The sequence below is a fragment of the Oncorhynchus tshawytscha genome, linkage group LG26 (genome assembly GCF_018296145.1).
Source record: "Oncorhynchus tshawytscha isolate Ot180627B linkage group LG26, Otsh_v2.0, whole genome shotgun sequence".
In the NCBI taxonomy this organism is placed as follows: domain Eukaryota; kingdom Metazoa; phylum Chordata; class Actinopteri; order Salmoniformes; family Salmonidae; genus Oncorhynchus; species Oncorhynchus tshawytscha.
In genome coordinates, this window is record NC_056454.1 from 38996206 (window position 1) to 39019065 (window position 22860).

General features: G+C 45.3%; 2 protein-coding genes across 11 annotated transcripts in view; one reads left to right on the top strand and one right to left on the bottom strand.

The window, feature by feature from the left end:
* LOC112225608 (1-phosphatidylinositol 3-phosphate 5-kinase) overlaps nucleotides 1-15960 on the top strand; it is a 38198-nt gene extending 22238 nt beyond the window's left edge. For 8 of the 10 annotated variants that reach the window (XM_042306608.1, XM_042306614.1, XM_024389709.2 and 5 more), the window contains 25 exons: nucleotides 1767-1893; nucleotides 2170-2834; nucleotides 2958-3119; nucleotides 3387-3749; nucleotides 4029-4129; nucleotides 4285-4356; nucleotides 4493-4664; nucleotides 8004-8182; nucleotides 8347-8460; nucleotides 8669-8777; nucleotides 8938-9092; nucleotides 9843-9933; nucleotides 10039-10099; nucleotides 10195-10332; nucleotides 10446-10566; nucleotides 10966-11061; nucleotides 11170-11253; nucleotides 11346-11446; nucleotides 11568-11627; nucleotides 11753-11929; nucleotides 12055-12158; nucleotides 13981-14178; nucleotides 14581-14773; nucleotides 14966-15040; nucleotides 15247-15960. In XM_042306608.1, coding sequence (XP_042162542.1) covers nucleotides 1767-1893; nucleotides 2170-2834; nucleotides 2958-3119; nucleotides 3387-3749; nucleotides 4029-4129; nucleotides 4285-4356; nucleotides 4493-4664; nucleotides 8004-8182; nucleotides 8347-8460; nucleotides 8669-8777; nucleotides 8938-9092; nucleotides 9843-9933; nucleotides 10039-10099; nucleotides 10195-10332; nucleotides 10446-10566; nucleotides 10966-11061; nucleotides 11170-11253; nucleotides 11346-11446; nucleotides 11568-11627; nucleotides 11753-11929; nucleotides 12055-12158; nucleotides 13981-14178; nucleotides 14581-14773; nucleotides 14966-15040; nucleotides 15247-15362 — 3834 coding nt within the window. In that variant the 3' untranslated portion in view covers nucleotides 15363-15960. Of the gene's footprint in view, nucleotides 1-1766; nucleotides 1894-2169; nucleotides 2835-2957; nucleotides 3120-3386; nucleotides 3750-4028; nucleotides 4130-4284; nucleotides 4357-4492; nucleotides 4665-5362; nucleotides 5490-8003; nucleotides 8183-8346; nucleotides 8461-8668; nucleotides 8778-8937; nucleotides 9093-9842; nucleotides 9934-10038; nucleotides 10100-10194; nucleotides 10333-10445; nucleotides 10567-10965; nucleotides 11062-11169; nucleotides 11254-11345; nucleotides 11447-11567; nucleotides 11628-11752; nucleotides 11930-12054; nucleotides 12159-13980; nucleotides 14179-14580; nucleotides 14774-14965; nucleotides 15041-15246 lie in introns of those variants that run through there. The other 2 variants (XM_042306609.1, XM_042306615.1) reach the window with 2 other exon arrangements.
* Nucleotides 15961-17975: 2015 nt separating this feature from the next.
* The window catches only part of LOC112225609 (serine/threonine-protein phosphatase 6 regulatory ankyrin repeat subunit B), a 57756-nt gene continuing 52871 nt past the window's right edge, over nucleotides 17976-22860 (bottom strand). Inside the window, exons 22-27 of the mRNA XM_042306616.1 lie at nucleotides 21940-22027; nucleotides 21655-21738; nucleotides 21289-21517; nucleotides 21048-21130; nucleotides 20798-20889; nucleotides 17976-18543 (exon numbers count right to left, since the gene is read on the bottom strand). Of these exons, the coding sequence (XP_042162550.1) occupies nucleotides 18287-18543; nucleotides 20798-20889; nucleotides 21048-21130; nucleotides 21289-21517; nucleotides 21655-21738; nucleotides 21940-22027 (833 nt within the window). The 3' untranslated portion in view covers nucleotides 17976-18286. The remainder of the gene's footprint in view (nucleotides 18544-20797; nucleotides 20890-21047; nucleotides 21131-21288; nucleotides 21518-21654; nucleotides 21739-21939; nucleotides 22028-22860) is intronic.

Consider the following 22860-nt stretch of genomic DNA (forward strand, 5'->3'; position numbering starts at 1 on the left):
ATTTCAATTAACAGGTGTGCCTTGTTAATTTGTGAAATTTCTGTCCTTAATGCGTTTGAGCCAATCAGTTGTGTTGTGACAAGGTACATTAGGGGTGGTATATACTGAAATTAGCCCTATTTGGTAAAAGACCAAGTCCATATTATGGCAAGAGCAGCTCAAATAATCGAAACGACAGTCTATTACTTGAAGACATGAATGTCAGTCAATATGGAACATTTCAAAACTTTTAAAGTTTCTTCAAGTGCAGTTGCAAAAACCATCCAGCGCTATGATGAAACTGGCTCTCATGAGGACCGCTACAGGAAAGGAAGACCCAGAGTTACCTCTGCTGCAGAGGATAAGTTTATTAAAGTTACCAGCCTAAGAAATTGCAGACCAAATAAATGCTTCACAGAGTTCAAGTAACAGACACATCTCAACATCAACTGCGGGAATCAGGCTTTCATGGTCGAATTGCTGCAAAGAAACCACTACTGAAGGACTTTTTTTTTTCATGGAATATCTACATACAGTGGGGCAAAAAAGTATTTAGTCCGCCACCAATTGTGCAAGTTCTCCCACTTAAAAAGATGAGAGGCCTGTAATTTTTCATCATAGGTACACTTCAACTATGACGGACACAATGAAGAAAAAAAATCCAGAGAATCACATTGTAGGATTTTTAATAAATTTATTTGCAAATTATGGTGGAAAATAAGTATTCCTTCTCTTTTAGCCAGGTAATAACTGATTTTGTCTTTTCTTATCTGCTAAGCCATTACAATTATAACTGGCTATATTTATTTCACCATTTACCATAATGAGATAGAATTGAAACTTGTATCATAATGTTTGTAACCTTACCATTTAAAAAGTACCATAATGATTGCGTGTCCATATAGCTGTACCATGATATTTGCACGGCTACTGAGTAAACCTCCAATTGTTCTCCAAATAAAAATTTCCATCCTGGATGAAGAATAGTTTTATTATATTCCAAGCGCTAAAACCCCCCTCAGTGACTGGCAGACCACCCCTGTCCAGCTGGATCCTAGGGACCCATCCTTTAATGAAAAGAGCAGACAGTGCCACCCACAGAACAGCAGCAGATTAACTGCCAAAAGCATTTCCAACACCCTCACCCTGATTTGTATAGTATACTGTTATTTAAAAAATATACATATGCAAGATTTTTATCTGAATTAACAAATAATGTAGGCACTTTAATGGAAAGATTGTTAACTATAACCAGGACTGACATTACAAAAATCCAATTTTTTGGCAAACAATTATTGTGATTCATCCAATACTGTCCCTAACATCATTACCCCTTAGCAACAGATGTGGGATACATACTCACCTTCCCCACAAACAACCACAAGCTAGAATGTTGAACAGTTACTCTAATCTCCGGGACAAACTCGCATATACAGTTGTAGCTGTTTGAGAAGGAATGCAACATTTAGCAAGAATGGGGAGATTTGCTTAACCAGTGTCAAGTCCTTGCTCGTGGAGCTCAGATACACCCCGCTCCCCTGAAACACACACGCTAGTCCACCGTTGTGACCATTTTCCCAAGCGTCTCTGAGCAGTCAGACCTTTTATTTTGTGCCGCCAGGGCCACAGTAACCCCCCCACCCCCATGGGATACTGCAGCTAGTGTTTCACTACTCTTTATGATGGTGTCTGTTGCCATGTTAGCCCGTTCTTCTGCTTAATCCGTTCAACTGTCTATTAGCCGTTCCTGCCCTCAGTCTCTCTTCCCCACCTCTGGTTCTCTGCAGCAAGTCTTGGACAGGGTGAGTCATATGACCCAGGGGGACCTGGTCATGTTCATGGACCAGCTGCTCACCAAGCCTCGGCTGGGAACCTGCCAAAAGTTCTACCTACACTCCTTCCAGCTGGCCAACAGTGAGTGGAAACTACTCTGCCCTCAACATGCTGCTTTTAGTGTACATCTTACATATCTACATTTTTAAATCTCTTTACCTTAGATGTTGGAAGCCGTTCATAACACTTATTTCACTTAAATAATCCAACACATGAAACCAACACACTGCAACCAGGTGCTTTCATTCACAACGTCCTCCAGCCTAGACTAGATGGATCTACATGCTCATTCTGACTGTCCTGAGTGCCACAGCACAACTATGTAATGTGTTCTCCTCTTTCCCTTCTCTGTGACAGATGAGTTGAAGACTCTGATGTTCTTTGAGGGCTGCTCTCCCCAGCTAGGCTGTACCATAAAGCTTCGCGGGGCGTCTGAGTACGAGCTGGCCAGGGTTAAAGAGATCATCATCCTCATGGTGTGTGTGGCCTACCACTCCCAGCTAGAGATATCCTTCCTCATGGATGAGTTTGCCATGCCTCCCAGCCTGGCCAAGACCAGCTTCCCCTGTCTCCTGGAGAGCGCTACCGTCGAGGAGAGCCAGGAGAATGAGACCGACCAGAGCACCCTCTTCCAGGGAGGAGAGACTGTGCTAGGGGACGAGGAGGAGAATTCTGTATCGGAATCCTCCTCGCCTAAAGATGTCGAGGTTGTCAAAGTTGCCAAGAACCAACTCCTGTCCTCCTCATCCTCCCTGGTGGCCGAGGGGATAGAGTCAGCAGAGGTCATGACCTCCACGCCGTTGTCCAATCCCCTGGCGCCGCCACCACCCTACCTCATTGATGACCTGGAGGAGTTAACAGATGAGATTGGGCTGGAGCAGGGGGAGGAGACTGAGGGGCGGAGCGGGTCAGGGGTTCTGGGGAGGGGTGAGTCGCAGGAGGAGAGCTCTGCTTCGGAGACGGCCCCCAGGCTGTTCAGAGACCCCCTGCATGATGACACAGGGCTGTTTGTCACAGAGCAGGTGAGGATTAAGGCTACATGCAGAAACACATTGGTTTTTATAATAAAAAAGCATTTTTAAAACGACTTCCATTGTCCTCCAAGAGTGTCCAACGATATCCTTGACTGTTCTGTCACCGAGCAGGTGGCCTCGACGGACGACCATCTCAGGACGCTGACGGCAGGCTTCAAACAGGAGCTAAAGGACATCATCCTGTGTGTCTCCCCCTTCATCACTTTCAGAGAGCCCTTCCTCCTCTCCCCCGCTGGCCTACGCTGCCCCAGCAGAGACTACTTTCCTCAACAGGTCTGTTTGTTTACATTGACTGTATTTATTGAATGTTTTTCAACCTTTATTTTTTTTGTTCTGTAATGTACAATAGAATATCCGATAATCTGTTTATGTAACCATCAATTCCTCTGTACTCAGTACATCGTTGGTCATAGTGAAGATGTCTACAAAACATGGTAGTCATGCTTACGCAAGATGCCATCTCATAACACTTACGTGCTGGGCGAATGATCAATAAGATATTTTCATATTTGAGATGTAACATAGTAGCGCCTCGTGCAGGTGTACCTCTCCCCACTGCTCAACAAGGACTTCAAAGAACTAGACGGTCGACGTAAGCGACAACTCCTCAAAGACTCCACCCCATCAGGTGGAGGCATGGCCAACGGAGGCCCTCGACCCATCCAGGTGTTACCCTCCCACCGCCTTACCAGTGCCCGCATCGCAGAGCATCTGGGCAGCAGCCAGGACTTGGCCAAGATGCTGGCAGACTACCGTGCCCAAGGAGGCCGACTCCGACAGGAGGAGGCAGACCCCTTCGCCCAGCCACCGGTCCGGGAGGCTCTGCCGTCCAAGCACCCCGTCAAGGCTGATAGTGAGGAGGAGAAGCCAGGGGGACAGAACGACATGACCTGGGCCTCCAAGGTAGTTAGGACACATCACAATATAGGAGGTAGATGGCGCAGATCTCCAACAGTCTCACTGATGTATCTGGAGTTTGTTTGTAATGGAATAACTATCTATCTTAAAATCTCCCTTAACCAGTGCTAGTTTACTGATCAATGTGCTACTGATGACAGCTCACCACTTCCCTCACTCTCCAGAGATATTAAGTCAGGGCTGAAGAGAAGTGGTTTATTGGATTGTAAGGCATTATGTGCTGTTTTTATGCTGTCGTTGACCACCATTACTTATGTGTTTCAGCTGGACTGCCTGAACCCAGTGAACCATCAGAGACTCTGTGTTCTGTTCAGCAGCTCCTCTGCCCAGTCCAACAACGCCCCCAACCCTTGCGTCAGTCCCTGGTAAACCCCACCCAACCTTGGTGGTCTTCAATTCAATACTACTTTATTTATCCCCTTAGGTGCAACAGAAGTGTTGTTGTGTACCAGCTGTGAAAGACCAACTGACTGAATTTTAAAAGGTCAGCTATTCACAAGTACTTATTTGTTCTCAACAGGATGGTCACGATGGAGTTCTACGGAAAGAACGACCTCACACTAGGAATATTCCTGGAGAGATACTGTTTCAGGTGAGGGGGAAATCTGAACCAGACAAATTGTGTTAGCGAATTTACAATAAAACCTTTTACATCCATTTGGTTGTCACTGATGTAATAAAAATCTAGCTCAATGAAGCACCTCTTCGTGTGTGTGTGTGTTTTACAGGCCGTCCTATCAATGCCCCAGTATGTTCTGTGAGACTCCCATGGTGCACCATGTGCGGCGGTTTGTCCATGGCAGTGGCTGTGTTCAGATCGTACTGAAGGAGCTGGAGTCTCCTGTGCCTGGATACCAACACACCATCCTCAACTACTCCTGGTGCCGCATATGCAAACAGGTACTGTAACTTTTTAATCGGTGTGTTTCCTTATCTATTTCATGACTACCCCCAGGACTTGCTCTATAGCTAGCAGCCCGAGTTCAACAAATCAAATGCTTGCTAATCAGCCAGTTCTTGGCTAGAGCATAAAGCTGCTGTCCAGGTCTGCTTAGCTTCAATCTCTCACATAGCGTTGATCCTTGTATTCTACTCTACTATACTCTCTTCTACTCTACTTTACTCTAAAATCTCTTCTACTCTACTATATTTTACTCTACTACTATACTATACTTTACTCTCTCCTACTCGCCTACTCTACTCTCTTCTACTCTACTATAATGTACTTCTCTACTCTATACTTTATTTTACTCTAGAGTAGGAGAGTAGAGTAGAATACAAGGATCAAAGCTGTGAGATTGAAGCTAAGCAGACTCTATACTCTACTCTCTTCTCTACTATACTCCTATAGTAGAAAATAGTAAATTATAGTAGTAGAGTAAAATATAGAGTAGAATACAAGGATCAACGCTGTGTGAGATTGAAGATAAGCAGACTATACTTTACTCTACTCATACTAGTCTCTCTCCTACTCTACTTTACTCTCCTACTATACCTGTATTTACTCTACTATACTGTTTTCTACTATACTCTTCATACTCCACTATACTATATTATACTAATTGATACTCTCTTCATACTCCACTATATTATACTAGTTGATACTCTCTTCTACTATACTTTGCTCTCATCTATGCTGCTATACTTTCTTGTACTCTACTATCTTATACTATACTCTACCCTCCTACTCTACTATCCTACTCTAATTCTACTCTCTTACTATACTTTACTCTTCTACTATAATTTACTTTCTTCTCTTCTACTCTATATTATACTTTACTGTACCCTCTTCTACTCTACTATACTATTTTACTCTACTATACTCCTACTCTACTCCTACTATAGTATAATTTACTCTTCTACTATATAATCTACTCCTACTCATTTACTCTCCTACTATAATTTACTATTCTACTCTACTATAATATCCTACTCTATTATTTTCTACTCTACTATACTCTCTTCTACTATACTATAGTAGAGTAGGAGAGAGTAAATTATAGTAGAAGAGAGTAGAATACAAGGATCAAAGCTGTGAGAGATTGAAGCTAAGCAGATCTACTCTACTATCATACTCTACTCTCCTCTACTTTACACTCTTCTACTATACTTTCCTTTACTATACTCTATTCTATTTCCTACTCCACCCCTACTCTCTTCTACTCTACTATACTTTACTCTCTTCTACTCTCTATACTCGTATATGCTACTTTCTTCTACTCTACTCCTACTCTACTATACTCTTCTACTCTTTACTTTACTCTATTGTACCCTCCTACTTTACTCTACTATCATTTACTTCTATTCTATTTTATTCTACTCTACGCTCTTCTCTACTATACTCTTTTACTCTACTCTCCTATTCCACTCTCCTACTGTACTATACTCCCTTACTATAATGTACTCTTCTACTCTATACTTTACTCTACTATTCTATTCAACTCTACTATACTCCCCTACTATAATTTACTCTTCTACTGTACTATACTCCCTTACTATAATTTACTATTCTACTCTCCTACTGTACTATACCTCCCTACTTTAATGTACTCTTCTACTCTCCTACTCTATACTTTACTCTACTATTCGACTCTCCTATTCTACTGTACTATACTCCCCTACTATAATTTACTCTTCTACTCTATACTTTACTCTCCTATTCTACTCTCCTATTCTACTTTACTCTCCTACTGTACTATACTCTAGTCTACTCTGTACTATTCTTCTCTACTCTCCTACTCTTTACTCTTCAAAACTATAATTTACTCTACTCTTTACTCTACTCTACTCTCTCCTACTACTATCCTACTTTATGCTCTTCTACTATACTATAATTTATCCTACTCTATACTTTATTTTACTCTACTCTCTTCTATGCTACTCTATATTATACTTTACTGTACCATATTCTACTCTACTCTCCTACTGTACTATACTCCCCTACTATAATTTACTCTCTTCTACTCTCTTACTTTACTCTCTTCTACTCTACTATACTATAATTTACTCTCTTCTACTCTACTATCGTACTTTACTCTTCTTCTCTACTATCTTACTTTACTCTCTCCTACTCTACTATACTATAATTTACTCTCTTCTACTCTACTATCTTACTTTACTCTACTATACTATAATTTACTCTCCTACTCTACTATCGTACTTTACTCTCTTCTACTCTACTATCGTACTTTACTCTCCTACTATACTATAATTTACTCTCTTCTACTCTACTCTACTATACTATAATTTACTCTCCTACTCTACTATCGTACTTTACTCTTCTTCTCTACTATCGTACTTTACTCTCCTACTCTACTATCTTACTTTACTCTCTCCTACTCTACTATACTATAATTTACTCTCTTCTACTCTACTATCTTACTTTACTCTCCTACTCTACTATCTTACTTTACTCTCTCCTACTCTACTATACTATAATTTACTCTCTTCTACTCTACTATCTTACTCTACTCTACTATACTATAATTTACTCTCCTACTCTACTATCGTACTTTACTCTCTTCTACTCTACTATCGTACTTTACTCTCCTACTATACTATAATTTACTCTCTTCTACTCTACTCTACTATACTATAATTTACTCTCCTACTCTACTATCGTACTTTACTCTCTTCTACTCTACTATCGTACTTTACTCTCCTACTATACTATAATTTACTCTCTTCTACTCTACTATCTTACTTTACTCTCGTACTATACTATAATTTACTCTTCTACTCTACTATCTTACTTTACTCTCCTACTATACTATAATTTACTCTCTTCTACTCTACTATCTTACTTTACTCTTCTACTCTACTATCTTACTTTACTCTCTTCTACTCTACTATCTTACTTTACTCTCCTACTCTCTTCTACGATACTATAATTTACTTCTACTCTCTCCTCTATACTTTATTTTACACTCTACTATACTCTCTTCTACACTACTCTCCTACTCTATGCTCTACTCTACTCTCCTACTATACCTTCCTCCTCATTCCTACTCTGCTTTACCGGCCTACTATACTTTTCTTTACTCTGCTATACTCTTTTCATACTTTACTCTACTCTACTCTCTTCATACTCCACTCTCCTCTGCTTTACTCTTCTACTCTACTATTTGCTATGCTACTCTACTCTCTTATACTCTATTCTACTCCTGCTACACTCTCTTCTACTCTAATTTACACTTCTATTATATTCTCCTACTCTACTCACTTCTACTCTCTCTGTAGGTGACTCCTGTGGTGCCCCTGTCTAATGACTCGTGGTCCATGTCCTTTGCTAAGTACCTGGAGCTGAGGTTCTATGGTCACCAGTATACCAGGAGGGCTAATGCTGAGCCCTGTGGCCACTCCATCCACCATGACTACCATCAGTACTTCTCCTATAACCAGATGGTGGCCTCCTTCAGGTGGGAAACACAGGCCAGGGCTTTGACTTCTATCCAGCCATACATAATTTACCATTCTCACTACATCTTCAAATGACCTCTAAATACCAGAACAAAAAAATCACTATAGTTAGTGTGGTAAAATGTATATGCCCATCATGCCATTGTAATTGTCTAACCACCAGCTACATCTCAGTGAGACTGCTAGAGGTCTGCCTCCCTCCTCCTAAGATCTTCATCAGGAACCAGGGGCCCTCCAAGAGCCAGATGCAGCAGGACCTCAAGGACTTCTCACAGAGGTAACTGGTCTACCTGTTGTCTGTCTACCATGACCTTAACTTGCCTGATCCCAGATCTGTTTGTTCTGCATAGCCGACTCCTATGGTTATTGTCCTCTGACAATAACCATAGTAGTTGGCAAGATCGCACAAACAGATCTGGGACCAGGCTAGGAGTCTGAATAATCTATTTCTAACCAGTCCTTTTCCATTCTGTCCCTCTTGTCAGGGTGACTCAGGTGTACCTGGCCATAGATGACCGCCTCACCTCCCTGAAGACGGACACCTTCAGCAAGACACGCGAGCAGAAGATGGAGGACCTGTTTGCACAGAAAGATGTAGGTTGTTCCTCCAAAGGGCGGGACCACTGTGTATAGTATGTATAGTGCAGTGGAGGCTGGTGTCGCTCTACGTCGGAGGACGGGCTCATTGGACTGGCTGGAATGGAACGGTATCAAACACATGTTTTCCATCCGTTTTGTTTGTGTGCGTGTTCAGATGGAGGAGGCAGATCTGCACAGCTGGATAGAGAAGCTGCAGGCTCGTCTCCAGGCTTGTGGTAGTGACTCCCCCCAGCAGCTCCAGACTGTACTGGAATCAGTGGTAGTGAAGAAACAGAGCCTGTGTGAAACACTGCAGTCCTGGAACAGCAGGTGAGAACCATAGAAATAAGAATGAATAGAACGGGCTTGGACACTCTGACCCTGCCTATTGACTGGTACACTCACAATGTCTGCCTGGTATTGTGATGCCAAAATGTCCATGATATTTTGAAATGTTCTATCAACTGATGCTCGATTGCCATGGTAATGTAGAATGTTCATTCAAATGATGCTAACTGATGTGGCTCATGCAATTGAATGTCTTTTTTGTAATGTCATTTGATTTGACTCAACAAATCACAGCACGGATTGAAGGGTAAACTTAAGGCTTTTACTTCCCGGCATGGGTACTCTCAAAATGGCTGCCAGCCCTTTTACTTCCCGGCATGGGTACTCTCAAAATGGCTGCCAGCCCACCCATTGTGCCATCATTGACTTGAATGGAGATGCCTTTTTCTATTCATTCTTATTTCTATGGTGAGAACACTGAACTCAGAGCAGCTGTTAATGTTTAAACTTTTAGGGGCAGTTTCCTAGACACAGATCAAGCCTAGTCTTTGACTAAGAAGTACTTTTAATGGTTGAATCTCTTCATCTGTGTCCATAAAATTGGAGCCTAGGGCTGAATTCTAACTTAGATTCTGATGTGAAACCCATTTTATTAGTTACCTGCTTAGACTAACAGTGAAACGCTTACTGAAGGACCCTTCCCAACAGTGCCGAGAGAGAAGAAAAGAGAAATGATTGATGTCATTGGGAGATCTTTCTAAGAATGGATTTGTTGAACCATGTAACCTCCAGGCTGCAGGACCTGTTCCAGCAGGAGAAGGGCAGGAAGCGTCTGTCTGTCCCAGCCAGCCCTGGGAGACACCGACAGACAGACGACAGCAAGGTCAGTGCAACAGATTCCTGATACAATTCAGATGATTGGAAGTGCTTAGTATATGATAAGCAATTAGTGTATCAGAAAGTAAGGAATGTTTCTTTTGTTTGACAGCCAAGTGCTCTGGAGTCCTCTCCACGCAACCCCTCCCCTTTAGTACAAAATGTTGACAAAGGTAAGGGGATTGGTTCAGCTTTCAGTCAGAATGCTATACTACTTCTCTCATTGGTGGACTGTAGTTGATGGGCGTGTCTGTTATTTGATGGACAGAGGATCGTCACCTCACTGCCATGCCCTCAAGCTGGGGGTCGTCATTGCTAGCGTTACCGTCACCAGGGGAGCCAGGCTCAGAACCCCTCTCGTCTGGACCCTGCTTTCCTGACCAGGATTCCGTCAGCATCCCAGAGGGTGAACACACACACACAACCCCCCCATTAGCTTCCTGTTCTTTCTCTGGATCTACAGTGCGTATCAAAATACAGACCACTCCTGTCCTTAAATTCATTCTCGCTGTCTCCTAGATGTGTTTGATGGACACCTGTTGGGCTCCAATGACAGCCAGGTGAAAGAGAAGTCCACCATGAAGGCCATTCTAGCCAACCTGATGCCAGGCAACAGTTACAACTCTATCCCATTCCCATTGTGTGTACATTATGACTTTATCTCTGAATAGGCTTTTGGCTTGTAGTATAAATTGTTGCATGATCAGCCAAATAAGATAGAATTTGATGTAAATGCCCATACTATATTGAGCCCTGTTCATTTTCTTACTTTGTTGTAATGTTTAGCTTGAATCCTAGTGTCGACTGGAAAAATCATCAATATCTCAGGTGCCACATACTGCCGGTGTGCACTTGAGCAAGGCACTTAACCACTAACCTGCTCCAGGGCACTGCTCTGCTCTGTGGGTGACCCTGTGCTGCCATGTTGTGTGTCGAGACTGGGCACTGTGAAAGCCCAAATGAAAAATATCCTAATATAATGGATCAATAAAGAGTGTATTGTATGTTTTGTGACGTTGTTGTGTCCGTTGTTCGTCAGTGAACCAGACAAGCATTACCTGATGTATGAGCATGAGAGAGTGCCCATCGCCGTGTGTGAGAGAGAACCCAGCTCCATCATCTCATTCGCTCTCAGGTAACAGCTCCTGTCCAACTCTTCTCCAGTCTCTTCACATGCCTGACTTTTCGGTTCAAACGTGTATTTTGTTGTTCTAATGATATTTGAATGACCTCTGCCCTCTAGCTGTAAGGAGTATAAGAGTACTCTGGATGAACTGTGGAAGACAACATTGAAGACAGGAGGCGAGGACACCACCCTGTCCACCAGGTATACCACACTGCTCCTGCAGATGTCAAGTGTGTGTGTGTGTGTGTGTGTGTGTGTGATCTGAAGTATAATCCTATCTTGTCTGTGTGCAGCTCTGGAGAGAGCCGGGTCAAGAACAGCCCAGCCAAGCCCAACGAGACCGCCTCCTCCCAGATGGGTCTGGGCCGCAGCAGCATGGACTCTGAGCCTCTTAGTGAGTAGTGGTCAAGGGGCAACATGAGTGGGGGGGTGCTAGAAAATCAGTTTAGCTCTGTTCTGATGTAGTATGTAATGTTTCTGGAGCTCCTAGCATGTTTTTCTTTTGCTCTGAACAGAAGACGCAGACATAGGAGACAACCATAAGAAGTCAACAGGAAACCCTCATATTGAATTACGTGAGTAAATGCATTTCTCATTGGATTTCCCTTTGGAATGGCATCACCTCTTAGCCTGCAAACTTCCTCTCAATAATAAGCATACGGCCTAGTCCGTAATCCATCTCATTCTGTCTCCCCTGCAGAGTTCTCTGATGCCAACGCTAAGTTCTACTGTAGGATCTACTATGCTGAGGAGTTCCACAAGATGAGAGCGGAAATAATGGAGAGTACGGAGGATGACTTTGTTCGCTCGCTGTCCCACTGTGTCAACTGGCAGGCCCGCGGTGGCAAGTCTGGGGCCGTCTTCTATGCCACCGAAGGTGACTGGCTACACCAGAGCCATATTTTATTTGTAACTTCTATTTACCAGGTCCCATTTGAGGTCAAGAGACTCCATTTTAAATATGTCTGTTGTACCTCACTGTGTATCTTTACCCTCCCTCAGATGACCGATACATTCTGAAGCAGATGCCCAGACTAGAGGTTCAGTCCTTCCTGGACTTTGCCCCTCACTACTTCACCTACATCACTGGAGCCGTGCAGCAGAAGGTAAACTACGCTAACTGCAGTACCCCCGGCTAACTGCAGTACCCCCGGCTAACTGCAGTACCCCCGGCTAACTGCAGTACCCCCGGCTAACTGCAGTACCCCCGGCTAACTGCAGTACCCCCGGCTAACTGCAGTACCCCCGGCTAACTGCAGTACCCCGACTAACTGCAGTACCCCGGCTAACTGCAGTACCCCGGCTAACTGCAGTACCCCGGCTAACTGCAGTACCCCGGCTAACTGCAGTACCCCGGCTAACTGCAGTACCCCGCTAACTGCAGTACCCCGGCTAACTGCAGTACCCCGGCTAACTGCAGTACCCCGGCTAACTGCAGTACCCCGGCTAACTGCAGTACCCCGGCTAACTGCAGTACCCCCGGCTAACTGCAGTACCCCCGGCTAACTGCAGTACCCCCGGCTAACTGCGCTACGCATCTGGCTTCAGGTCTAGCACAAATAAAGTTAAATGAACTTAAATAGATGATACTTTTGTATATAGTGTATGTAGACACCACTTTCATTTAGTGGATTCGGGTATTTCAGCCACACCCGTTGCTGACAGGTATATAAAATCGAGCACACAGCCTTCCAATCTCCATAGACAAACATTGGCAGTAGAATGTCCTTACTGAAGAGCTCTGACTTTCAACGTGGCACCATCATAGGATGCCACCTTTCCAAGTCAGTTTGTCAAATTTCTACCCTGCTAGAACTTCCCCGGTCAACTGTCAGTGCTGTTATTGTGAAGTGGAAACGTCTAGGAGCAACAATGCCTCAGCCGCGAAGTGGTAGGCCACACAAGCTCACAGAACTAGACTGCCGAGTGCAGCCGTGCACAAGTCTAAGATTGCCACGCGTCGGCTGGAGTGGTGTAAAGCTTACTTCCATTGGAACAGTGGAAACGCGTTCTCTGGAGTGATGAATCACGCTTGACCATCTGGCAGTCCGACGAATTAATCTGGGTTTGGCGGATGCCAGGAGAACTCTACCTGCCCCAATGCATAGTGTCAACTGTAAAGTTTGGTGGAGGAGGAATAATGGTCTGGGACTGTTTTTCATGGTTCGTGTTAGGCCCCTTAGTTCCAGTGAAGGGAAATCTTAATGCTACAGCATACAATGACATTCTAGACAATTCTGTGCTTTCAACTTTGTGGCAACAGTTTGCGGACGGCCCTTTCCTGTTTCAGCATGACAACACCCCCGTGCACTAAGCGAGGTCCATACAGAAAGGATTTGTCGATCGGTGTGGAAGAACTTGACTGGCCTGCACAGAGCCCTGACCTCAACTCCATCGAACACCTTTGGGATGAATTGGAATGCAGACTGCGAGCCAGGACTAATCACCCAACATCCGTGCTGACCTCACTAATGCTCTTATGGCTGAGTGGAAGCAAGTCCCCTCAGCAATGTTCCAACATCTACTGGAAAGCCTTCTCAGAAGAGTGGAGGATGTTGGGGCAGCAAAGGGGGGACCAACTCCATATTAATGCCCATGATTTTGGAATGAGATGGTCGACGAGCAGGTGTCCACATACTTTTGGTAATGTGTGTATATATAGAGTTGGTTTGCTGTGCTTGGCCTTGCTTTTTAAGTAATACATGTATAAAGATTCATTTAATTTGAGGAAATCCAATTTTATTAAACATATTGTACTTGTTTTATATTGTTAGATTTCTTAGTTCTATGACATTGTATATGCAGGGCTCCCTTGAAAAAGAAAAGCTGGTCTCATTGGTGTAAAAAATGTCAATGAGCTGTGTTCTTGCCGTTGGTATGGCTGGTTATTGCAACACAGTCCTGTCCTAAACCCAGTTTGTCCCACAGCGGCCCACTGCCCTGGCTAAGATCCTGGGTGTGTACCGGATCGGCTACAAGAACTCCCAGAACAACTCTGAGAAGAAGCTGGACCTTCTTGTCATGGAGAACCTGTTCTATGGCAGGAAGATGGCCCAGGTGTTCGACCTCAAGGGTTCTCTGAGGAACCGCAACGTCAAGACCGAGTCTGGGAAGGAGAGCTGTGAGGTGAGCATGGCGCTAGTCTAGCAGGGCTGGGCCATGGGTTCGATTCCCACCTAAGGCCACATACATTACAGTGATTGCATACATTTATTTTCTAAGTTACTTTGTTTTATGCATGTGTTGTTTTAACCAGATACAGTGCATAAAGAAAGTATTCAGACCCCTTCCCATTTTCCACATTTTGTTACGTTACAGCCTTATTCTAATATTTATTAAATACATTGTTTTCCTCAATCTACACACAATACCCCATAATGACAAAGCAATTTTTTGGGGGGGGAATGAATAAAAAATGTAAAACAAAGACCCTTTGTGATGAGACTTAAAATTGAGCTCAGGTGCATCCTGTTTCCAATAACGACCTTTGGATAAAAGCATGAGCTAAATGGCATCATTCTATATTAGGTGGTTCTACTGGATGAGAACCTACTGAAGCTGGTCCATGACAACCCTCTGTACATCAGAGCCCACTGCAAGGCCATCCTCAGGGCTGCTATCCACAGTGATGCCTACTTCCTGTCTAGTCACCTGATCATAGACTACTCTCTGCTGGTTGGACGAGACGACGCCACAGACGAGCTGGTGGTGGGAATCATAGGTGAGGGAAAAGCTTGATCTTTTTCAAATGTGTTCTCATTGGCTATAACATTGTTCATTGTTATACAAACTGTTTTACTGGTGTTTTATAGAAAATCATTCTTAATTTATCCATGCATGCTGCTTCAAAAGGGCATTTGAGTGACATTACTTTGCTATATTTCTAAAACAAACATTCCTCCCATTGTTTCAGATTACATACGGACGTTCACATGGGATAAGAAGCTGGAGATGGTGGTGAAATCCACAGGGATCCTGGGAGGGCAAGGTAATTCCTCTGACACCAATACCTCCTTCCCTGTACATTCCCTGTACATTCATCCTTGAAGTCTATTTTAAGATTGTGCCCTTTCACGTTTTTAGCTTTGATCTCTAGTAATTAGTTAATTGTATAAAAACCTTTTTGATTTCTTCCTGTAAGTGACAAACGCAATACAAATAAAATGTATTATAAACGTTTTGTCTCGCACACAGGTAAGATGCCCACGGTGGTCTCTCCAGAGCTGTACCGAGCCCGTTTCTGTGAGGCTATGGACAAATACTTCCTCATGGTGCCTGACCACTGGACAGGGCTGGGGGTCAACTGCTGAACTGTTACACCAGGGAGCTAGCCTGAGTCCCAGCCCTGTTTGTGTTGTCTAGCCAATTCCTATGTCATTTTTACAGCATAAATGGATCTGGGACTCAGGCTACCAGGGAGCTGCTAGCTACAGAACACATGGGCATCAGTCACCAAGGTGGAGAGGAGACCGCAATGCAGAAAAAGCCTTATCCCAATAGGGAACCATAATAGCACAGTGGGTTGATGGATGAAGGAAAATAGAGGAAGATTAATGCCTTTTTTGTTGTGATGAAATGCAAAGAATGGCCAGTTTGTACGACTCAATCATCATAGAATCTTGCACAGGTAGATCTAGGTAAACTGTTTTATCATAAACTAGACAAGTGACTATTCATGACTGTTCTTTGGCATGACTGAAGACAGAGTTTTTCCTGACCTGGAAAGAAAAACTCTTGTCCCTAATGACATATTTCCCCGAGGGAAGAGATTATTTTGAAGGGCCAATTTTTCCAACTGTTTCACAAGATCACAGAGAGCACAAATAATCTTACTTGGTCCTAGTTTGAACAAACAAATTGATGTAAATGTACAGAGATGATGTAATTAAAGATTATTAACTGATTTCACAAGGTTTTAAACCTTAGATGTTTTTGTTGGCCTCCCGTCTTGTAAGTCTACATAGATTTGATGGTAGAAAGTCATTGTTCATCACTACATGTAATGGAAATTATTTTATCGGTATGTTGACTCCTTACCCACTTATATAATCTAGGCATTTGAGGTTTCCAAGACTGAACTAGAGGATCTATTCTCTCAGGTAAGCTTCAGATGGCCAAAAACATTAGCTATATTTAGTTTACTTGATAACAAATAGGGAAGCAAGCAAATCACACACAGAACTAAATTAAAACAGATTTTTATAGAATTGTACAATTCCTATAAAACAAAGGGAAGCTGACAAACAACCTTCAGCATTTCATACTGAATCAGGAACTGGTATGAAAATCAAACACAGTGATTGTCACGACTGACGTAATACGGACAGACCATCTGCATTTCAAATGCCACCCTATTCCCTATAGTGCATGACTTTTGAGCGGGGCCCCTAGGGTTCTGGTCAAAAGTAGTGCACTATGTAGGGAATAGCTTGCCATTTGGGACAGAACTGAAACTCCCCGTTTCTTAGTTCCAACGACAAGCATTTAGAAACGGAGGCATTGTGCTTTCTTTGTGTGCTCTGGGGGAGAGTTATTACAATGACACCGTATGTACAAAAGCAGAAACCAACTTCCTTTCGTCAGACATCTTGTGGCAGGCATATATATATATACACACAGGCATGCCTGACCATAACTAAGTTTCTTTTTCAGGGTTAGAAGTGACAGGATACTCATTAGAGCAGGGCTGTCCAAGCCTGTTCCTGGAGAGCTTCCCTCCTGTAGGTTTTCACTCCAACCCTGTTCCTGGAGAGCTACCCTCCTGTAGGTTTTCACTCCAACCCTGTTCCTGGAGAGCTACCCTCCTGTAGGTTTTCACTCCAACCCTGTTCCTGGAGAGCTACCCTCCTGTAGGTTTTCACTCCAACCCTGTTCCTGGAGAGCTACCCTCCTGTAGGTTTTCACTCTAACCCCAATTGAAACTAACCTGATTCAGTTTATCAACCAGCTAATTATTAGAATAAGGTGTGCTTGATTAAGCTTGGAGTGAAAACTTACAGGACAGTGACTCTCCGGGAACAGGGTTGGAGTGAAAACCTACAGGACAGTGGCTCTCCAGGAACAGGGTTGGAGTGAAAAACCTACAGGACAGTGGCTCTCCAGGAACAGGGTTGGAGTGAAAACCTACAGGACAGTGGCTCTCCGGGAACAGGGTTGGAGTGAAAACCTACCGGACAGTGGCTCTCCAGGAACAGGGTTGGAGAACCCTGCGTTAGGGGATACACTTTTTTGGGAGAATTTAAATTTTAAAAAGTATATAAAAGGTGTAACAAGGCACTGGACACGTTTAAGAGACACATTGCAGGTAGGTAGCCAACAGACGGTAAACGAGGATGGAGGGGGGTTAGAGGAAATGAAGAGTGATCAAGGTCCTGCTGTCCTTTGTACCATAATATAAATGTGAATAAATACCATACAGGTGTCAACCTTTTCACTGGAGACCTGATCTGACATACTGTATCTGGGCATGTAATTTACTGAAACGCTATGGCCCTGTAACACAAGGGACAGAAGTTTCCTAACTGACCACGTGACAGGATCAGGAACAACTCAGTGCCCAATGTCATATTTCTATTGGTGTGGGAACACAAGAGGTTGAAAATGATGCCACTTTTTTGCATAAAGGCGATACTCTGACTATACATACACTGTAACTAGAGGAAAGCATTCTACCCTGTTTCTCTATAATAAGCTTATAAGTGAATTCTGGAATTGTGCTTCAGTTGGTTTGTGCTATACTCACATCACTGGGCAGATAGACAGAGCAGGGCGTACCTTTCAATGCATACCTAGGCTACCCAGACACAAACATCAACATAAATACTTATGTTAAGTCAATATTTGGTACATCAACCAACCAAAAGAGAAAAGGTTACAATTCTACTTTTCTTCATCCTTGGGTCTCTTTTCATAAGAAATAAAAAAAAAAAAAGGTATCAGCCTGTTATTGATCGCCAAGCTGAGACGCAGTACCAAGAGTGATCTGGAAAAGAAGCACCAGCAGACAGAATCACAGTTAGGTTAGGGGTCAAGCTCCATCCCTCCAGCCTTTAGGGGGAACAAAGTCCTGTACAAGCCCCACGGAGAGGTTCTGCTCTGGGACACGAGTCCTGTACAAGCCCCACGGAGAGGTTCTGCTCTGGGACACGAGCAGGGAATCAGGGGAGGTCGGGTGGTGGGAGAGTGCTGATCTTCAGGCATCCAGGTAGTCTGATAAGAGTCAGGGTCATAGGGGTCAAAAGGTTTCTGAGTCCGAGTCGTTTTCAGTGGCGCCCTGACTGGCACTGCCCTCGCTAGAGGGGTCCGAGGGGGCCTTGGGGCTGCGAGGGCCGTGGGAGCTTTTCCCCTCCCTGGGTAGGGCTCTCAGGAGGGAACCTGGGGAGGGCGCACCGGAGCTGCAAGGGGAGCAGAAAGGTATCATGGTAGCCAGAATGAGAGCCAGACAGTCAGCCACCTCCCTGCTAGGAGCGCAAGCCAGAGCAGGGGTCAAACCTGGGGGAGAGAGAGTGGGCGGGATAGGTAGGGTGGGAGAGAGAGAGTGGGTGGGATAGGTAGGGTGGGAGAGAGAGAGTGGGCGGGATAGGTAGGGTGGGAGAGAGAGAGTGGGCGGGATAGGTAGGGTGGGAGAGAGAGAGTGGGCGGGATAGGTAGGGTAGGATAGGTAGGGTGGGAGAGAGAGAGTGGGCGGGATAGGTAGGGTGGGAGAGAGAGAGATAGGAAGGGAGATAGTTGGGAAGATGGAGAAAGAGATATAGGGGGAAGAAAACATGGAAGAAGTAGGGGGAAGTGAAGCAAAAAAACAGAGAGATGGGAGGACAACAGGAGAAGGCAGCATTCAATTAGAACACAGCCAGCCCAGACACCAGACAGTACACAGCCAGCCCAGACAGTACCCAGCAAGCCCAGATACCAGACAGTACACAGCCAGCCCAGACACCAGACAGTACACAGCCAGCCCAGACACCAGGCAGTACCCAGCCAGCCCAGACACCAGACAGTACACAGCCAGCCCAGACACCAGACAGTACACAGCCAGCCCAGACACCAGACAGTACCCAGCCAGCCCAGACACCAGACAGTACACAGCCTGCCCAGACACCAGACAGTACCCAGCCAGCCCAGATACCAGACAGTACCCAGCCAGCCCAGACACCACAGTACCCAGCCAGCCCAGACACCACAGTACCCAGCCAGCCCAGACACCAGACAGTACACAGCCAGCCCAGACACCAGACAGTACCCAGCCAGCCCAGATACCAGACAGTACCCAGCCAGCCCAGACACCACAGTACCCAGCCAGCCCAGACACCAGACAGTACACAGCCAGCCCAGACACCAGACAGTACCCAGCCAGCCCAGACACCAGACAGTACACAGCCAGCCCAGACACCAGACAGTACACAGCCAGCCCAGATACCAGACAGTACACAGCCAGCCCAGACACCAGACACTACACAGCCAGCCCAGACACCAGACAGTACCCAGCCAGCCCAGACACCAGACAGTACCCAGCCAGCCCAGACACCAGACAGTACCCAGCCAGCCCAGACACCAGACAGTACCCAGCCAGCCCAGATATCAGACAGTACACAGCCAGCCCAGATATTAGACAGTACCTAGCCAGATACCAGACAGTACACAGCCAGCCCAGATACCAGACAGTACACAGCCAGCCCAGACACCAGACAGTACACAGCCAGCCCAGATACCAGACAGTACACAGCCAGCCCAGACACCAGACAGTACACAACCAGCCCAGATATCAGACAGTACACAGCCAGCCCAGACACCAGACATACCCAGCCAGCCCAGACACCAGACAGTACACAGCCAGCCCAGACACCAGACAGTACCCAGCCAGCCCAGATACCAGACAGTACCCAGCCAGCCCAGACACCAGACAGTACCCAGCCAGCCCAAACACCAGACAGTACCCAGCCAGCCCAGACACCAGACAGTACCCAGCCAGCCCAGATATCAGACAGTACACAGCCAGCCCAGATATCAGACAGTACCTAGCCAGATACCAGACAGTACACAGCCAGCCCAGATACCAGACAGTACACAGCCAGCCCAGATATCAGACAGTACACAGCCAGCCCAGATATCAGACAGTACCCAGCCAGCCCAGACACCAGACAGTACCCAGCCAGCCCAGACACCAGACAGTACCTAGCCAGATACCAGACAGTACCCAGCCAGCCCAGATACCATACAGTACACAGCCAGGACCAGACACCAGACATACCCAGCCAGCCCAGACACCAGACAGTACACAACCAGCCCACAGGAATACAAACCTAAATCGCTGAAATATAATGACAAGGGCCTTGAGTTTTTCCTAGTCAGGTGACAAGTGTCAGGAAAACGTCCCAGCCTTAATGACATTACTGGACAGGTGGGGCTGGGAGAGATAGCTACAAACCAGGAAGCTGCATAGATACCTCTAGCCTACCAGAGCACAGACAGCTGTAACTAGCTACATAGACATGCTAACACCACAGAACCACAGGCAGCTGTAACTAGCTACATAGACATGCTAACACCACAGACAGCTGATATAAAAGCATCATGCAGTTAGATCCCTTTAACACACTGGTACCGGTTCATGCCCAGACCAGGTCGTGGTTTTCCCAAAAGTATCTTTAGGTTAAGTTCATCGGTAGAGCCATAGGATCCTATGGTTCTAAAATGAACTTAACCTTAAGATGCTTTTGGGGAACCGGGCCCAGATCTGTAGACCTACCGTTCTCATCCAACGTTTGAACACTGGCCCCCCTGGACAGCAGCTCCTGGACAGCCTGCTTCAGACCGCTATGGGCCGCTAGGTGGAGGGGCCTGGCAGGGACAGACCAATCAGAAGGTTTGTGGTGGTTCTGTAGTTGGGAGGGGCTAAATCTAGACACTTATCTAGACACTCACACCCCAGAAGTAAATTGATGTAGCTATCGCACGGCTCTGAGATTAACCATGGCCTATCTCTGACGAACACTTACGTCTGCAGTGCTGCGTTGGTGGAACCTATGAGAACAGTGTCCTTCAGCCTCTCCAGGATGAATAGTACACAGTCCTCCTTTCCCTGAGAGAGGAAGAGAAGGAAGAGAGGAAGATAGTGAAGCCAAATAAATGTTACATTCTTTTCATATATAATACACTATGTGTAAATATGGAGTTTGAATATGGTACAAATGTCATGTCAACGAAATTGGGAGATCAATCCCCCTAGTGGACACTCACGCTACTGCAGGCCAGGTGGAGCGCGGTGTTACCATTCTGGTCCACCAACCTCAGGCTGGCGTTGGCACTGGTCAGCAGCACCTCTACAGTCCCGACTCTTCCCTTCTCTGCAGCCATCATCAGCGCACTGCGCCCTGATTGGTCCACAGCATCCACAGGTGCATCATGGGCCAGAAGCAGCTGAACACAGTCCACATGACCAGAGAACGCTGCAGCATGGAGTGGAGTCCTGAGAGATGGAGGGGGGGAGGGATATGTGAGGAGAGGAAAATGAACAGAAGGAAGAATAGAGAGCAAAAAAAACATGGAAATGAGTGATTGAGATTGAGGACAGACTGTGTGATATACAGCTGTCTGATGACCTACCGATCCTTAGCGTCCTTACAGCTGGCCATGTCTGATCCCATGGCTTCCAGCAGTAGTGAGGCACAGGGTTCATGATCATTCACCCTGAGAACCAAAACAGAATGTAAACACTGAGATCCATAAGTTAAAACACAGTCAACACTGAGGTCTAATAGACAACACTGAGGTCTAATAGACAACACTGAGGTCTATAGTCAACACAGGTCTTTAGTCAACACTGAGATCTATGGACAACACTGTGCATTATATATTTGATCAATAAGGACAATAAATGTATAGACTTACACAGCACAGTGCAGAGGAGTGAAGGGGTTCCCATCGATACAGGGACAACCTTTCTGCTCCAGCAGTACCTCCACACAGCCCTCGTGACCTGGACACACAAACAAGATCAGTAGAAGATACACACGTAAAAGTTATTCCACATGAAAGGTATTCCACATGAAAGATATTCCACATAAAAGGTATGCATTGAGGCAAAATCCCTCAGGAACATTGAATGAGATTCGGACTACAAAGCCATGGTTAGAGGCAGGACTGCAGTAGGTTGGTTTAGTAACTGACCATAGTAGCAGGCCCAGTGCAGTAGGTTGGTTTAGTAACTGACCATAGTAGCAGGCCCAGTGCAGTAAGTTGGTTTAGTAACTGACCATAGTAGCAGGCCCAGAGCAGTAAGTTGGTTTAGTAACTGACCATAGTAGCAGGCCCAGTGCAGTAAGTTGGTTTAGTAACTGGCCATAGTAGCAGGCCCAGTGCAGTAGGGTGGTTTAGTAACTGACCATAGTAGCAGGCCCAGTGCAGTAGGTTGGTTTAGTAACTGGCCATAGTAGCAGGCCCAGTGCAGTAGGGTTGTTTAGTAACTGACCATAGTAGCAGGCCCAGTGCAGGGGGTGGTTTAGTAACTGACCATAGTAGCAGGCCCAGTGCAGTAGGTTGGTTTAGTAACTGACAATAGTAGCAGGCCCAGTGCAGTTAGTTGGTTTAGTAACTGACCATAGTAGCAGTCCCAGTGCAGTAGGTTGGTTTAGTAACTGACAATAGTAGCAGTCCCAGTGCAGGGGGGTGGTTTAGTAACTGACCATAGTAGCAGGCCCAGTGCAGGGGGTGGTTTAGTAACTGACCATAGTAGCAGGCCCAGTGCAGGGGGTGGTTTAGTAACTGACCATAGTAGCAGGCCCAGTGCAGGGGGTGGTTTAGTAACTGACC